The sequence below is a fragment of the Loxodonta africana genome, chromosome 1, assembly GCF_030014295.1.
Source record: "Loxodonta africana isolate mLoxAfr1 chromosome 1, mLoxAfr1.hap2, whole genome shotgun sequence".
Classification (NCBI taxonomy): Eukaryota; Metazoa; Chordata; class Mammalia; order Proboscidea; family Elephantidae; genus Loxodonta; species Loxodonta africana.
In genome coordinates this window covers 19,500,874-19,516,229 of record NC_087342.1, presented here as the reverse complement: position 1 = coordinate 19,516,229, position 15,356 = coordinate 19,500,874, and the positions used below count along the sequence as shown (strand labels likewise).

The 15,356-nt window shown below is 35.6% G+C and overlaps 1 protein-coding gene across 8 annotated transcripts in view; it reads right to left on the bottom strand.

Annotated features, from left to right (window-relative positions):
• Positions 1 to 657: 657 nt before the first annotated feature.
• ACAP2 (ArfGAP with coiled-coil, ankyrin repeat and PH domains 2) overlaps positions 658 to 15,356 on the bottom strand; it is a 150,854-nt gene continuing 136,155 nt past the window's right edge. For all 8 annotated transcript variants that reach the window (XM_064269910.1, XM_064269642.1, XM_064269877.1 and 5 more), the window contains 3 exons: positions 12,998 to 13,108; positions 10,438 to 10,499; positions 658 to 4,607 (listed from right to left, as the gene is read on the bottom strand). In XM_064269910.1, coding sequence (XP_064125980.1) covers positions 4,507 to 4,607; positions 10,438 to 10,499; positions 12,998 to 13,108 — 274 coding nt within the window. In that variant the 3' untranslated portion in view covers positions 658 to 4,506. The remainder of the gene's footprint in view (positions 4,608 to 10,437; positions 10,500 to 12,997; positions 13,109 to 15,356) is intronic.

The following is a 15,356-nucleotide window of genomic DNA, read 5'->3' as shown; positions in this document are numbered from 1 at the left end:
AACTATGCCAGAGAGATTTTTATTGACTCATTATCATAATTTTTCAGCATACAAAGTATTTAATCAAGTATAATATCAAGTATAATATTTACAATTCTTACATAATATACATTTTAGAATAACTATAAAGGTAATGTACTTTGCTCCATTTACAATGACAAGCTACAGTAAAACTACATTCATGTATTAGATACAAATCCTCTATAGACCAATAAAAAGTAAATGGCATGTTGGTTAAACATTCTTTAAAATATACCTTTTCACAGGTAGCAAGAAATATTACAGGTAACAAGTCTCTATGACTGGAATGATTCAGCAATGTCATAAAACACAGGTAAACACATACAGAAAAGTGGTTCACCGTTTCCAAAAGTTAACCTTTAGCCTTTATGTAAAATAAATGGTGCCAACAATCTTTGTAATGAAGCGAGCTTTCCCTGTTTAAAACGAACACTCAGAAGGGGGGTTGAGGAACAATAAGAAAATCTAGACCATTAAGATGGCAAAAAGACCAATGCAGAAAAAAGTTTAATCAAATATTGCTTTTTCCTCATTAGTCCATATTAAGTGGATAAATTTATGTAAACAGAAAACTATGTCCATTAACAAAACCATTATTATAGATGTCAGGATTCAGCTAAACTGAATCTCAGCCTATTAGTTCTCTATCATTTGGAAGCATCGAGAGATTTAAAAAAAAAAAAAAAAGTATATGGTGGATTAAAATTACCTGTACAATGTTTTACTTTCATCAGTGTTTGTTCCTGTGAAAAATGTAAAATTTATCTTCAAATCCCAATCTATTCCTTTAAAGTAATATTACATTCAAGTTCTCCAGAATATGTGGAGTCTTTGTTATCAAAACACAAGGAAAGCTTGCGGTTATTATCAGATTTTGCAGCTTTATGATTTCAAACCACTTCATGATACTAGGAAAATGCCTCTAGACTGGCAGTCAGTCAGACCTTGGTTCTGGTGTCACTTCTGCCACCAACTAGCAAACCGAGCAACCTCCTCTGTAAAACAAAAGGAGCAGCTAGGCTCAAAGATGCAGACAATGTTAGAACTCTTAGATTAAGATCTTAAAGTCCTACTGAATCAGGTGAGATAAAGTTAATATCAAAGTGCACCGTAAGTGGCAAAACATTATACAAATGGACATTATATTTTCACCTTTTCTCATCCCACTCACTGTATTTGTGAGGAGCCTGGAATCCAAAAAGGGTAGGGACTACCAGTCCAGTGCTCTTTCTAATATATCATGTAGCTCTGAAGTCATTCTACAATTGTATAAAAATATCATCTTCCCAGCTCATGTCCATGGTTCAAAGTATTATCAAATAGAAAAGTTAATTTGACAATGTAAGAGTGTTTTGAGAATGTCTTATTATTCAAAATGGGTAATAAATTTAGTCTTAAATACACCTTGGTTTATTGTGACCATACTTTACAACCATAAAATTCTATTTTTTTTAAATACTGTTTAAGGTATCACAAACTTAAGTTGTCCAGACTGTGAAGGTATAACCTTTTTACTAAAGTACATATTCCAAATTAAATCTGCATATTTTAGAAAGTAAACATCTAAGTTCATCAAAATCTACCATGAAGACCAGTATAAATTAGGCAAACACTGTAATGTAGTGAACCCCTGGAAACTTCTGAATTTCTAAGGACTGTACCAAAGGTAATTTTTTAAACCTTCGAGACCTTAAACATATATATAGTGTTGCAATGAAGCATTACAAGTAACTACTGAATTGCCTTTAATCTAGTTGTAACATGAGACTGTATTTTATGAAGTCTTCATATTTTTTTTTCATATTTAGTACTGCTATTCTTATTTTGATAATAACCTCATTTTTTAAGTGAAGGAGCTAACAGAAAAATGATAAGGAAGCAGAAAGTAAAATCTGTAGGTCAGTTATCAAAAGCAAACAGAGGGCAATCACACCGCCTTCTGAACCCCCAGAGTATTATTAACATCGGTTACACTGTAATTTCTCATAATGCATTGAATATTTCACAGCATAATAAAACCCAGCCTCATTACATACTATACAGTAAGAGTTCTTAGCTGACAGTTAAATCCACCTAAAAGCCAACCTACCTGATAACTACTCTGTAACTATTAATTTACTTCAGTGTCTTGCTGTTTACTCCATCATTTCTGCCAAAATAGTCCAAACTGAATCTCAGCATATTCAAGAAGTCAAGCCATTGAAATTATGTATTTTTGTTATGTCCAGCTTCCCTGCACTATCAGAGGTTTTGTTTTCGCTGAGGAGATCCAGAGCCATGATCATCTTTAGAGCACTTCGAATACACCTCTAACCACTACATTTGAGTAGACACGAATCACTGCCACATGAACAGCTCATGACTCAAGCCATAGGAGGGTAACATGTCACAAGGAATTGCCTTCACCACCACAGAGATCCCGGGCGTGATCTGACGCGCCAATTGCTGGATCCACAAGGAAAGCTGCCTAGGCCGCCTCAGAACAAACAAAACAAAACAAAAAACAACAGGAGCTCTCGGAGTGAAGTCCTAGGATTAAAACAGGAGTAGGCCCTGCAAAGGAGAAACAGGGCTCTCTCTTCTTTCCTCTTTCCTTTTTTCTTTATTTTTCTTTCTCTTGTTAATCTGTTTTTGACATTATTTATCTTTGAGCTCTTCTGACAATTAATTTCAAAGTACACTCTAATAAAGATGTTACAAACCAGACTTTTGTCTCTAGGTAAGGTACCTAAAAATCCAGGTGATTTGTGACTTTGAGGTGAAACACCAAAGATTTAATGTCCCTGTTTTTGCTGTAATTAAAATGCAATGCTTTAGAACTAGCCTTTCCTTGGAAATAATTCACAAATATATATAACACATTTTTATCCTTATTCTAATATACAATGACTATTACTAAACAAGCACCATATGCATGCAATTTGGGCAAATTATGCAGCCTTTTCTGTATCATGATTTTATTTCAGTAAAATTCCTGTTTATATAGATTCTGATTTGATACTTAATCAGTTTATAAAACCCTAGTTATTAGGGGAAATGTTAGAAAATTTATTATCTACCCAATTAAAAATAATTTCTCTACTTTTTAATAATCCAAGTTTTAAAATCTCTCTTACAAGACTGAGTATCTAGTAATATATACGTAATTTGTAAAAGATAATTAAACTTGACTATACTGAACGACTATACTAGAAAGGAACATAAGGCAAATTATTTAATTATTTAATTATTCTGTACTCCTGACAAGACAGTCAAAGCTGGAATCAGACTAACTTGTAGCATACACATAGATGGTAAATAAGTATATCCATAATGCTTTGGAATTGAAGAGTCTGTGGTTTGTAACCAAACACTAAAGCTACTATAGATGATATAATTAAAAAGAATGTACACTGTGTCTCACACATGTGCACTGGACAGATACAGAAAAAGTTAAAAAGTGAATTATTGCTATATAAACTAAGAAAAATACAAGGTTTTTTTCTTCCTTTAGACAGAGATTTTACTTTCACTAGGAACAACGGCAAAATATGTATCTTGAAAAGGACAAATATCAAATATAAAAATGTCCTATATGTTATGTTATGAATCAGCTTTTCAGGGAACATTACATTTTGATGAAAGCTTGATTTGGCAACATTCAGGTAGCCGCTGAAACTGTTTTATCATCTCAATAAACTTGGCAAGGTTTCATGAAATCAACCAACAAATGAAGAACTACCATTTCTACAGCTTAGTTTCTTCTGGTGATTAAAAAAAAAAAAAAAAAAAGTTTTGAGGGCTTCTTTTTTCTTCATAAAACAGACTAAGTCTAAAGGAGTGAACTATGTCTACCTGTAGAGCCATTACATATACGCTAAAGTACAGGGCAATTACCTTACCTCTAGAAGGATAACTGCATTTATGAGTAAATGGGGAAAACATATTCTCTATTTCTAATAATTAAATCGTATATTGTGTGTATGACAGCTAATCTATGAAAAATAACAACAATAACCAAAAACACAGTAACTATGAACCACCAAAAATCGTCGGAAAGCTAAAAAAAAGACATTTCTTGAGGCAGGCAGGACAGGTGACTCCCACGCAAGGCAGCCATGCTGACTGAATGACTCTGGGCATGCCGCATGGAGAAGCCACTGCTCTGATCCACTGGCAAAAAAGAGATTTGCCTAATCCCTTGGCCATCTTGTAACCTAGAGACGGCCTAAGGCTAGGTTTTACTTTTATCTATACAAAACAGCCTATTAAACAGGCTTCTTTTAAAAAGAAAAAAGAGGTCCTCAAGTAGGTGCCTCTCCTAACTATTAGAGATCCATATTTTAATTTATAAAAAATATCAATGAATGGGTACCTTTTTTCTAAACTCTTCAACATCTACCAAAACTAATTAAGTAAGCAGACTTAATGCGGTAAAAACTTGAGTTTTCGGCTGTACACATTAGGGGATCATCAGATTTAATAATTCCTCCTTAAAAAAAAAACTCAGAATTTCTGTGATTCTTGCTGGAAACGATTGAGTTTCTCTGGGTTATTGGATGCCATTTGGGAAAAATCACGGAAAATGTCCTGGTATGTTTCGTCACCTGCATGAAAATAAAATGACACTTTTAAAATTTATACAAATTCATGTGATTAAATTACTAAAAAACAGCATTCCTTTTTATGACCAGTAACTAGTTTGTAATTCATTACATTGAAAATTGGTTCAGATGAGCCTTTTTAGAAGGAAAGAGACCAACTAAACACAAATGCCAGAAAGTGTAAATTGAAAGGGGGGAAAAAAAACCAAAAACGATACCTGAAAAAAGCACCTCAGATGCAGCCATAGGGGAAAGCTCAGAGTTAGAAAAGAGCAAAGATGCAAGTGTTTTAAAGCAATGTAGAGAAATACATTTATTAACACATGAGAAATAAAAGTCGTTCTGAATGAGGTATCGTAAACAAGGCATTCTTTAAATATTTCCTTTGATAAAAGCCGAAAGAAGTGACCAAAACCAAATACTCATGTTTTTGATGGGGGCAAGTTACTACAAGGTAAACTGACAATCAGGTGGGGAATAAAGCCTCTTGTGTTAGTATCTTCTTTTAATTAAAAGCCATTTTCATTTAAACGGCATGTGAAAAATAATTCTTTAATCAAACTTCAATGCTTAATTAAAACTAAAGAACTCACCGACAGACACATTGCTGCCCACTAAGCTTAGAAAATAACAAAGTCTAGAAAACGACTATAAAATCATCATTTCGCATTTGGTAAGAAGCTCTTTGTTTACTGTCGATCATATGAGTAAGAATGCTCTGACAGAAGGAGAATATATACTAAAGACATCTGCTAAATTAAGAGTAATAAACAGGATTATGTTTAATATATGTACAAATATGCTTCTAGAGAAAAAATTATACTGATATTATAGCAGATTGAATACTATTATTCTTGCCATGAGAAGCTAAATTTATACATACATACAGATTAAGTCCTCAGATAAAGATTCTGTATAAAGTAAAATCTTCTTTTCAAGATCAATCACTCACCAGGAGAGTTTCCTGCTAAATTTAGCTTTATACACAAGCTTGGCTTGATACCATTTCTCCAGGTTCAGACCACCAAATACTATTGTAGATAACTACTGTTTCCACATGGTTTTATAATTATCTCCCAAAGGATACCTTGCATCCACTTAGAACAAACTCATTGCTACAGTTGTTAATAGTGCAGCAAGTTTTATCAGCTCTTAAAAGGCGAAATTTTTGAGGTAAGAGATGTCATACCAAAAGCTACAAAGTCAAAACAAGTTGAGGGAAGGGGATAAAGATCTACTGAAAAGGTCAAACAGCATAACCCAAGATTTTCAATGAAAATTTTGTGATCCTTTTAATATTAGTCTCTTCTAATATTTAGTATATGTAAAAAAAACAATTTATTAAAATCTCTATATAATGTTTTGTTAGCCCTGGAATTTTTTGGTGACCTGAACCTGAATCAATCAATTAGGCCTAATCACTCTAACTTATTAAAAAAAAAAAAAGTTTCTTAATAGGATGGCTGAGAGTAACCTCCACCTTGTGTTATTATTACCAAAACAGTAAAAATCAGAATTGACATGCTGGAGCAACTGTAAGGCAATCCAATTTCACCCATTATTTCTTAGAAGACAAACCACAATGTATTCCCATTTTTAGCCATTCTCAAAGATATCAAATAAACTGAGAAGGGAGCAACATTAAGTAGCAATTAACAAACCATACAAAATATTTTTTTAATTTTCTTATTCTTAGATGTTGAATTAAAATATTTATTGTAAACATTATAATTTTTTTTTTTTTTAAATACTACTCAAACTGGAGTCTGGAATTTTACTTTCCAAGAAAGTATAAAGTGCAGAGTATCATAATACAAAAATACCACACTGATTTTACCATTCAACATCAAAACTAACTTAAAAGGCACACATTATACATTCAAGAAGAATCAGGAAAAAAGGATCTAGCAGACGCTAATACCAAATATTTTACAGATAGCACCAGATGAGCACTCTCAAGTACTACGACAGTACAATGGCAATATATGGCTTCTACTATTGGCAATGCATATTTCATAGAACAAGCTGTAGGATCGTTTTCTTCTTTTTGTAGAGTCCCAGTTTTTGTTTTTAAATCATCTAGTACGTATTACACAAGGACATTTTAGTAGAACCATTGTACCATGCAAAACAAGTTATAAAGTCTTTCATTTGCTGAACTAAATGCTTCCTTGAAGGAAAGGGTTGGTGCTACTTGCTACGCTAATCATTGGTTTCACTGACTGAATCCATTTAAAAAGAGTTAATACAAGAAGTCTCCACCTTCACACACACACACATACACACACACACAAGAATTTTGTGTTAAGATTGTTTCTGACAAGACATAATTAGTGCATTGTCAATATACTACCTTCTTAGACCTCAAAACGTGTTGTCAAAAAAGCAAATGTTATAACAATAGTGACTAAGATATTTAATATAGTCAACACAAACTGGACTTCACTGTGATTCTTTATAATTTAAATATTTTAATCTCTTAAAATTTTTCCCAAGGCAAATAGAGTTTGTCTACACTGGAACACATAAACAACAACCCAGGATACTCCCAATGGAATGTTCACAGAAGTACATTTAACAGTTTATTATAAATGGTAGACAACTAATCACCCCATGTTTGTAACATATCCTTTGAAGTACTAAATCACGTTCTATTTTCCTTGAGACAGTTCACCTTCATATGTGCACAGATACTTCTGAGTTTCTAAAATGTGTGCTGCCGTCCTTCTGCTGATAGCTTAAAATAGTTTTTGCTTTTTGGTATTCAGAATATCCACTGCAACAGCAGTTATGAGGATCCAAGATTTTGCTCTTGAAATGCACTCCCTCAAAGGGGTGGCAGCTCCAGGTGATCATGCCCCTCCTGGGTTGCTAATAGCTTCCTTTCTGTAACTGATTAGATCAGTGATTTCCAGCCTCTGCCCACTACTTACTGCTATAGCCAGTTCACTAAAGCAGTGATTCTCAACGGGCTGAGGGGTCATGGGGCCAGAGACTGTGGGAAACCACCAAGCCGGTTTCCAACAATTGAGAGCTGCATGTGACAGACATTTCACTCATCAACCTGGGCCTCCTAAGAGTTGTAGGAAGTGATCATCAGAAAATGCAAGTTCTGATTTCCTCTTGCAAACCACTGGGAGTCTCAGGCCTTTACGGGGAGTAGAAAGTTCAGAAGTTAGGTTTTCTAGGAATAGGTTCATGATTGCCAAAGACTATATCTCAGTCTTTTCAATGGTCGGGCTCTTCACTATCAAAAGATTGAAAACACCTGCTTTTAAAAAATTACCTATAAATCTGAGGTTTTCTTTCTATTGCTAGGGACAACAAACAAATGATTCCTACAAAACATTCCTACAAAACAGTCAACCAAGGTCAATGAGAGAAAAATCTGGAGTAATAAACAGAGGGGAAAAGAATGAGCCGCTGCCTGTGCAGACATACCTGCTCTCCAAAGACTCATAAAGGAAAAGTAGCCATAGAACAACTGCTGTGCCATTTCCCCACACTGCCTGTGTTTGTATAAAACTGTTCCGCTTTAAGTATTAGGGCCTCAAAATGAGTTAAAAATCTAACTATTATCAAGATGGCCTTCAAACAGATCAAAATTTCATTTAAATGCTGCTGATACATCTAGAATTCTGATGTATTTTGAACCTCTAAAATATGAGAGTGGTGGGAAAAGTTGTTTTAAAATGAAGCTTTTTGTTGTTGTTCAATTTTCCATTCAAATAAATTGGAAAAACTACTTTTCGCCGATGAACAGAAAATATTCATGTGCTCATATATAAACTTATACATAAATGAAAGCGAAAGAACATCTGAATGCTCCTAATGGAGCCCTGGTGGTGCAGTGGTTGAGAGCAATGACTGCTAATCTAAAGGTCAGCGGTTCAAATCCACCAGCTGCTTCTTGGAAATCCTATGGGCCAGTTCAACTCTGTCCTATAGGGTTGCTATGAGTCGGAATCGACTCGACAGCAACGGGTTTGGTTTTTTTGGTTTAATGGTGGCAGCAGAAGCCCAAGTAATTTGGGTGGAACTACCGGTGGCGAGAACAAAGAAGGCCTTATCCTTTCAAGCTGCCCAACTCCAGAGAAGAGTCAACCACTGACCTTCTGGCTAATCACTTGGGTATAACTTCATCAGCAAACACCTTAAAGAAAGATCAGCTGACCAAACATTTAAGTTTAAAATTTCGGGAAAAGAAAATTATTTAACTTAAAATCTTGAAGTTCACTCTTTATCTCACAGATATCAGTTAATATATTCTTTGAACGATTTTTATTTTAAAGTGCTTAAACACAAAGGCCTCAAAAACGGCCTAGTAATACTATCGCTTGATTATATTTGTTACAAAATTATAACTTCTTTAAAATCTAACATTCAAGTTTAAAACAAACAGCTGAAATCCAGGATTAATGCTGGAATTCACCCTCATCAGCACTCTTAGACCGTGCGTCATGGGTCAGTACTGCTGTATGATCCACAGGATTAAAGGGGGGCACCCTAGAGTAGCGGCACCTAGCTGAAGTGCCTCTGTTCTCAAAATTCTTACCCGTTCCCTAATAAGTTTGGCCAAAAGTAAGGAGTAAATACAGTCCTCTGAGGAAAGAATGGCCTCCCGTTTACATTAATTATATGTTAATCTGGTTAAAAATAAAAGTAAACGGCTGAAGCTAGCTAGCATAAAGTATAGAGACTTTAGCACATATTTAAATAGGAAGCAAAGATGATATTACCAGGCCACTTTAGAAATAATATATCAAAATTCATTGGCAAGAAATCAAATATTTTCATTGCAATCTCAACATTCTCAAGGATTTCAGTCATGAACTCCTGAAACTTTGTTACTAATATGTATATAAATTTAAAACAGATAAATTAGTGATTCATATACTCCAACTCATGAAACCAGAGGTCCAATGGTGCCTCTCTTGGTGAAGAACGGCTGATCAGGATGTGTTCACCAAGGAGACGACTCTGACCAGCAACAATTCTTTCTTTTCTTGACATCTTGACTCAAAGGTAAAATTAATCAAAACTGAAACTTGAGCTGATCACGAGTTGAGATTTCTCTACTAAGTCTACTTTGCCATCAGGTTCACAAATATTATCCTACATAATCCACTTACCCAAGAGATACTGTACACAACTGCTTGGGGCAAAGCTACAAGACTGAATAAGACCTTTTCCCTCTGTCTTGTAAACTAATTATCACTCCCATTATGGGCTTGTTAACCTACTGATAAACTTTTATTTGAAACCTTCAACTCATTTTTAGATTGGAGTACAAAACTCTTAATTCCATAAAGTTTTTCTTGGTATCTTCCATATTGACTTTTTATATGCCAAACGTACGATGATTTGTTTTTTCCCTGAACACAATTTATAGAAATTCCCTGAATGACAAAAAGGAAACAGTTATGTTATATACACTTGACAGCTAAAAAGAATTCCAGAAAGGAAACACCTATTGTGCTGCTGTAAGTTTATAGAGAACACATTATCATTCCATTCACTTCACTGGAATGTATATGGAAGACATCTGTACAGCAGATAAAGGAAGTCAGCAGCCAAGAAGTTAAATACTGCACGTGAATGTGTACTGCAATAGGAATACTGGTGAATTTTTCACAATCTGGCATTAGCCACCCAAGAGTTCAGTAAGTACAGTACACAGCTAAGAAACTCACAATTTACAAGTATGTTATAAAAACTCTATAGTGTTAAGTTAGTTTGCTAAAGAACTATGAATCTTCCAATTGTAAACTGATAAATTCCTGAATGCATTTCTTATACTGCATTTCAGTATGATTATTAGTAGAATATTGACCTGGCTGTCCATAAAGTCCTTCTGACTCCCGCATCTCTTCATTCATTCTTGCTAAACGTAACCTGAAATTATACAGAAGGATTTTTTTTAGATGACAGTACACAACATAAATATTCATTAACTAATGAATTATATAGGCAGAAAATACACATACTAAAGAACTTATTTTCTTTTACTAGTAACTGGATTTTGGTTTATCAAACCCAGCAATCTGAGGTACAAAAATAACTATATCTTACTTCATACAATACTTATGAGAGAAGACGATAAAAGATTACTGAAACGTGCATTCCAGCTCTATTTAAGCTGAATCCCTGCAGCACCTCCAGCAGCTTGCTTCCTCCAGACTACAGAGAGTTCCTGGCTCCTACAGCAACTTGGCATACTTTTTAAGTGCCAGCTGCTGAAATTATTGCTCCTACAATGTGGAAGCAATAGCCTGTCATAAGTTTACTTTGGTTTACCCTGAGGGGAGATGGTTCCAGATGCACAAATAGAGTGTGTTATCTCTCAATACTGATTATTTGGAACTTGGGAATATATTTTGAAATGCAAACTTTACAATAAATGACCACAGGTTACTAAGATTTTCCCAAGACTACCATAAACCCGTAAAACCAAACCCATTGCCATCAAGTTGATTCCAACTCACAGCAACCCTATAGGACAGAACAGAACTGCCCCACAGGATCTCCAAGGAGCTGCTGGGGGATTCAAACACCAACTTTTTGGTTAGCAGCCAAGCTCTTAATCACTGTGCCATCAGGGCTCCGGGAAGACTACCATATTGCTTTTTTGGGTTATTAATCCCGGCAGCAGTAAGGGATACAGCATTAGATTAAAAAGTTAATAATTTGCTCCTGTATTCTTGCTGACTTTAAGCAACATTTGAAATAGGCAAATGTTGTCTTTGGTATCCCATTCCTACTTTGTACTGCTCGCCTGTCCTCCAGGCCCACTGCCTTCCCAGACCTCTAGCACCCTTTTCCAACATGGCCACACTGGCGACTGCAGCATCTAGCAAGGGCATTTCCTGTCTTCAAGGTACCACACAACACTCTTCATCTCTTCTCTCAACCAACCACTGTGTGAATTAACAGTAGCACCATAAATCTCCCTTTGGTATTATTGAGATTTTAAGAGAGGGAGTTTATTTTTGAAAATTCTTATGTGAAACTCCTAATCCTCACACAAATTAAAATGAGAAAATTTAGACCATTTGGAGACATACATTTTATAGAAAGGGAGTCATAACGACATAGAAATGGCCCAGGAAACTGTATCCAGAGTGCGTGCCTCTAGGCTCTCCCTATTTTTGTTCTTTAATAACTTATCTTTCTCCAATCCTAAATCTAGAATGATTTAACAGCTCTATTTTTTTTCTTTTTTCAAAATACCTTCCAAAATACCACCACCACCTCCAGTTAGAAAAGGGCATCAGCAGGAAAAGCATATTTTGCTGTTTTGTTTTGTTTTGCATTTGGAAGGGGTTAGGGTGGAGTGATACACAGCAAGTCATGGAAGGGGTTAGGGTGGAGTGATACACGGCAAGTCATGGAAGGGGTTAGGGTGGAGTGATACACGGCAAGTCATGGAAGGGGTTAGGGTGGAGTGATACACGGCAAGTCAAGAGTTCTCAGTGAGAGCTCTGGAGGTTAACTCTGGAGGTTCAAGTCAACTGAGGGAGTTTCTCTTTGTAAATGACTGCGATTCAGTAATGTAGATGGAACTCTCTCTACTCAAATGACAAGGGATCACCAATTCTGGGCTTCATTCAGCCTAGAATACAATGGAAAAGCAACCTCATACAAAGTACTCTTGACATTTCGTACATAATGAAACCTGGGTGACAATCTCACTTCTAGATTTCGAATGTAACATACTTTGACTTCAGACGAAAATCAAATTAAGAACTCAAACTTTTTTCTTTAATATATCATTAAATTCTGTGCAAACATTCACAAACAAGAATTTTCATTTTACAATCAATCTGCTATTCATGAGAAAAAATCAACACAAACAAATTTCTAGATATCATGGCCCAAGGGCAATGCAACTGCAATGGTTATTAACGTTAACATCAGTGCAGCTGCCCTCCCTACCCTCCCGACTTAAAATCCTCTAATTCTTGAGGAAGTGCTACCTGTTACTCTGTCAATCTCCCTCTGGTACTAAATTAAGAGATAACAAATCCATTTCAGAGAAATCACCGGTTTTTTCTTTCTACCGGTCATACAGTAGGAAGCAGCCTAGAAGTCAGATTTCTTGGTTTAAATCCCAGCTCCACCATTACTAGCTGTGTGATCTCAGACAAATTTCTCAAATCACCTGTGGATTAGCTTCCCCATTTATGAAATGAGGATGGTAATAACAATGCCTCCCTTATAAAGCCGCTGTGAGAACCAAATAAATTCATACCTTTAGAGTATGTAGAGAAGAACATAACACAAAGTAAATAACTGATTACTTTTGAAGTTCACCATGTGCATGAAACTTCACGTCAACACCCTGAACAAGCACCAAATCGGATGTGAAACATTAAGTGAAAAAAAATTCTTACAAGGTCACTATATCAGCGTTGGCTGCTTCCACAGCTATAGTCAAAGGGTCTTTCCCTTCTTCATCAGTGGCATGTTGATTGGCACCTCGTTTTAGAAATAAACATACCTGCCTGTTTAAGGAAACAGCATTTTTAAACAACAAAAAAATTAACATTCATCATAAAATAAAAACAAAAATACTACCTAAAGAAATAACATTTTCATTAGACATCTGATTCATTCTTCAAATACTTATTGAACACAGACTGTAGTATTTTACAAGTCTCAAGAAACGTTCGTATACATTATCTCTTCTGACCTCTCATGAGTCAGAATTGACTCAACAGCAAATAACAACAACCCTCAAAATCATCAAAGAAAGTAAAAGACCTATACAAACAAAACTGCAAAACATTACCGCAAGAAACCAAGAGATCTACATAAATGGAAAAAAGTACCACACTCATGGATAAGTAGACTCAACATTGTGAAAATTTCCATTCTACCCAAAGCAATCTACAAATACAATGCAATTCCGATTCAACTACAGACAGCACTCTTTAACAAGATGGAAAAACTGATCATTAACTTTACATGGAAAGAGAAGAGGCCCCAGACAAGTAAAGCACTAAAGAAGAAGAATAAAGTAGGAGGACTTGTACTACCCGACCTCAGAACCTACTATACAGCCACTGTAGTCAAAACAGCCTGGTGCTGATACGACAGTCACATTGACCAATGGAACAGAGTTGAGAACCCAGATGTAAATCCATCCACCTACGGTTACCTATCATTAAGGCCCAAAGTCCATCAAATGGGGAAAAACCAAAAAAAAAAAAACAAAAACCAATGCCGTCGAGTTGATTCCGACTCATAGCGACCCTACAGGCCAGAGCAGAACTGCCCCATAGAGTTTCCAAGGAGAAAGACAGTCTTTTTAACAAATGGTGATGGTAAAATTGGATGTCCATCCGTAAAAAAATGAAACAGGACCCATACATCATGCCATACACAAAAACTAATTCAAAACGGATCAGAGACCTCAATATAAAACCAAAACCTACAAAAATCATAGAAGAAAAAATAGGGTCAACACTAGAGGCCCTAATACAAGGCATAAACAGGATACAAATCATAACTAACAATACACAAACACAGATAAACTAGATAACTGGGATCTTCTAAAAATTATACACTTACGCTCACCAAAAGACTTCACCAAAAGAGTAATAAGAGAACCTACAGACTGGGAAAGAATTTTTGGCTATGACAAATCTGACAAAGGTCTCATCTCTAAAATCTACAGGAAAATCCAACACTTCTACAACAAAAAGACAAATAATCCAATTAAAAAATGGGCAAAGCATATAAACAGAAACTTCACCAAAGAAGACATTCAGGCAGCTAACAGATACATGAGGAAATACTCATGATCATTAGCCATTAGAGAAATGCAAATCAAAGCTACAATGTCATACCATCTCATCCTAACGAGGCTAGCATTAACTCAAAAAACACAAAATAATAACTGCTGTAGAGGTTGTATGGAGTCTGGAACATTTATACACTGTTGGTGGGAATGCAAAATGGTACAACCACTTTGAAAATCAATTTGGTGCTTTCTTAAAAAGCTAGAAATAGAAGTACCATACGATCCAGCAATCCCACTCCTTGGAATATATTCTAGAGAAATAAGAGTCCTCACAAGAATAGATATATGCATACCCATGTTCACTGCAGCACTGTTCACAATAACAAAAAGATGGGAACAACCTAGGTGCCCATCAGTGGATGAATGGATACACAAATTATGGTATATCCACACAATGAAATACTACCCAACCACAAAGTACCAGTATCTCATAACACTGATGAATCTGGAAGGCATTATTCTGAGTGAAATTAGTTGTAAAAGGACAAATATTGTATGAGACCACTATTATAAGAACTCAAGAAACAGTTTAAACACAGAAGAAAACATTCTTTGATGGTTACAAGAGTGGAGAGGGAGGGAGAGGGGTACTCACTAACTAGACAGTAGACAAGAATTATCTTAGGTAAAGGGAAGAACAACACAAAATACAGGGGAAATCAGCAAAACTGGGCTAAACCAAAAGCTACGAAGTTCCCTGAAGACAACCAAACACTTCAAGGGACAGCGTAGCAGGGGCGGGGGTCTGGGGACCATGGTTTCAGGGGACATCTACGCCAACTGGCATAACAACGTTTATTAATAAACAAAGTTTATTAAGAAAATGTTCTGCATCCCACTTTGGTGAGTGGTATCTGGGATCTTAAAGCTAGCAAGCAGCCATTTAAAAGTATTAATTGGTCCCAACTCACCTGGAGCAAAGGAGAATGAAGAACACCAAAGACACA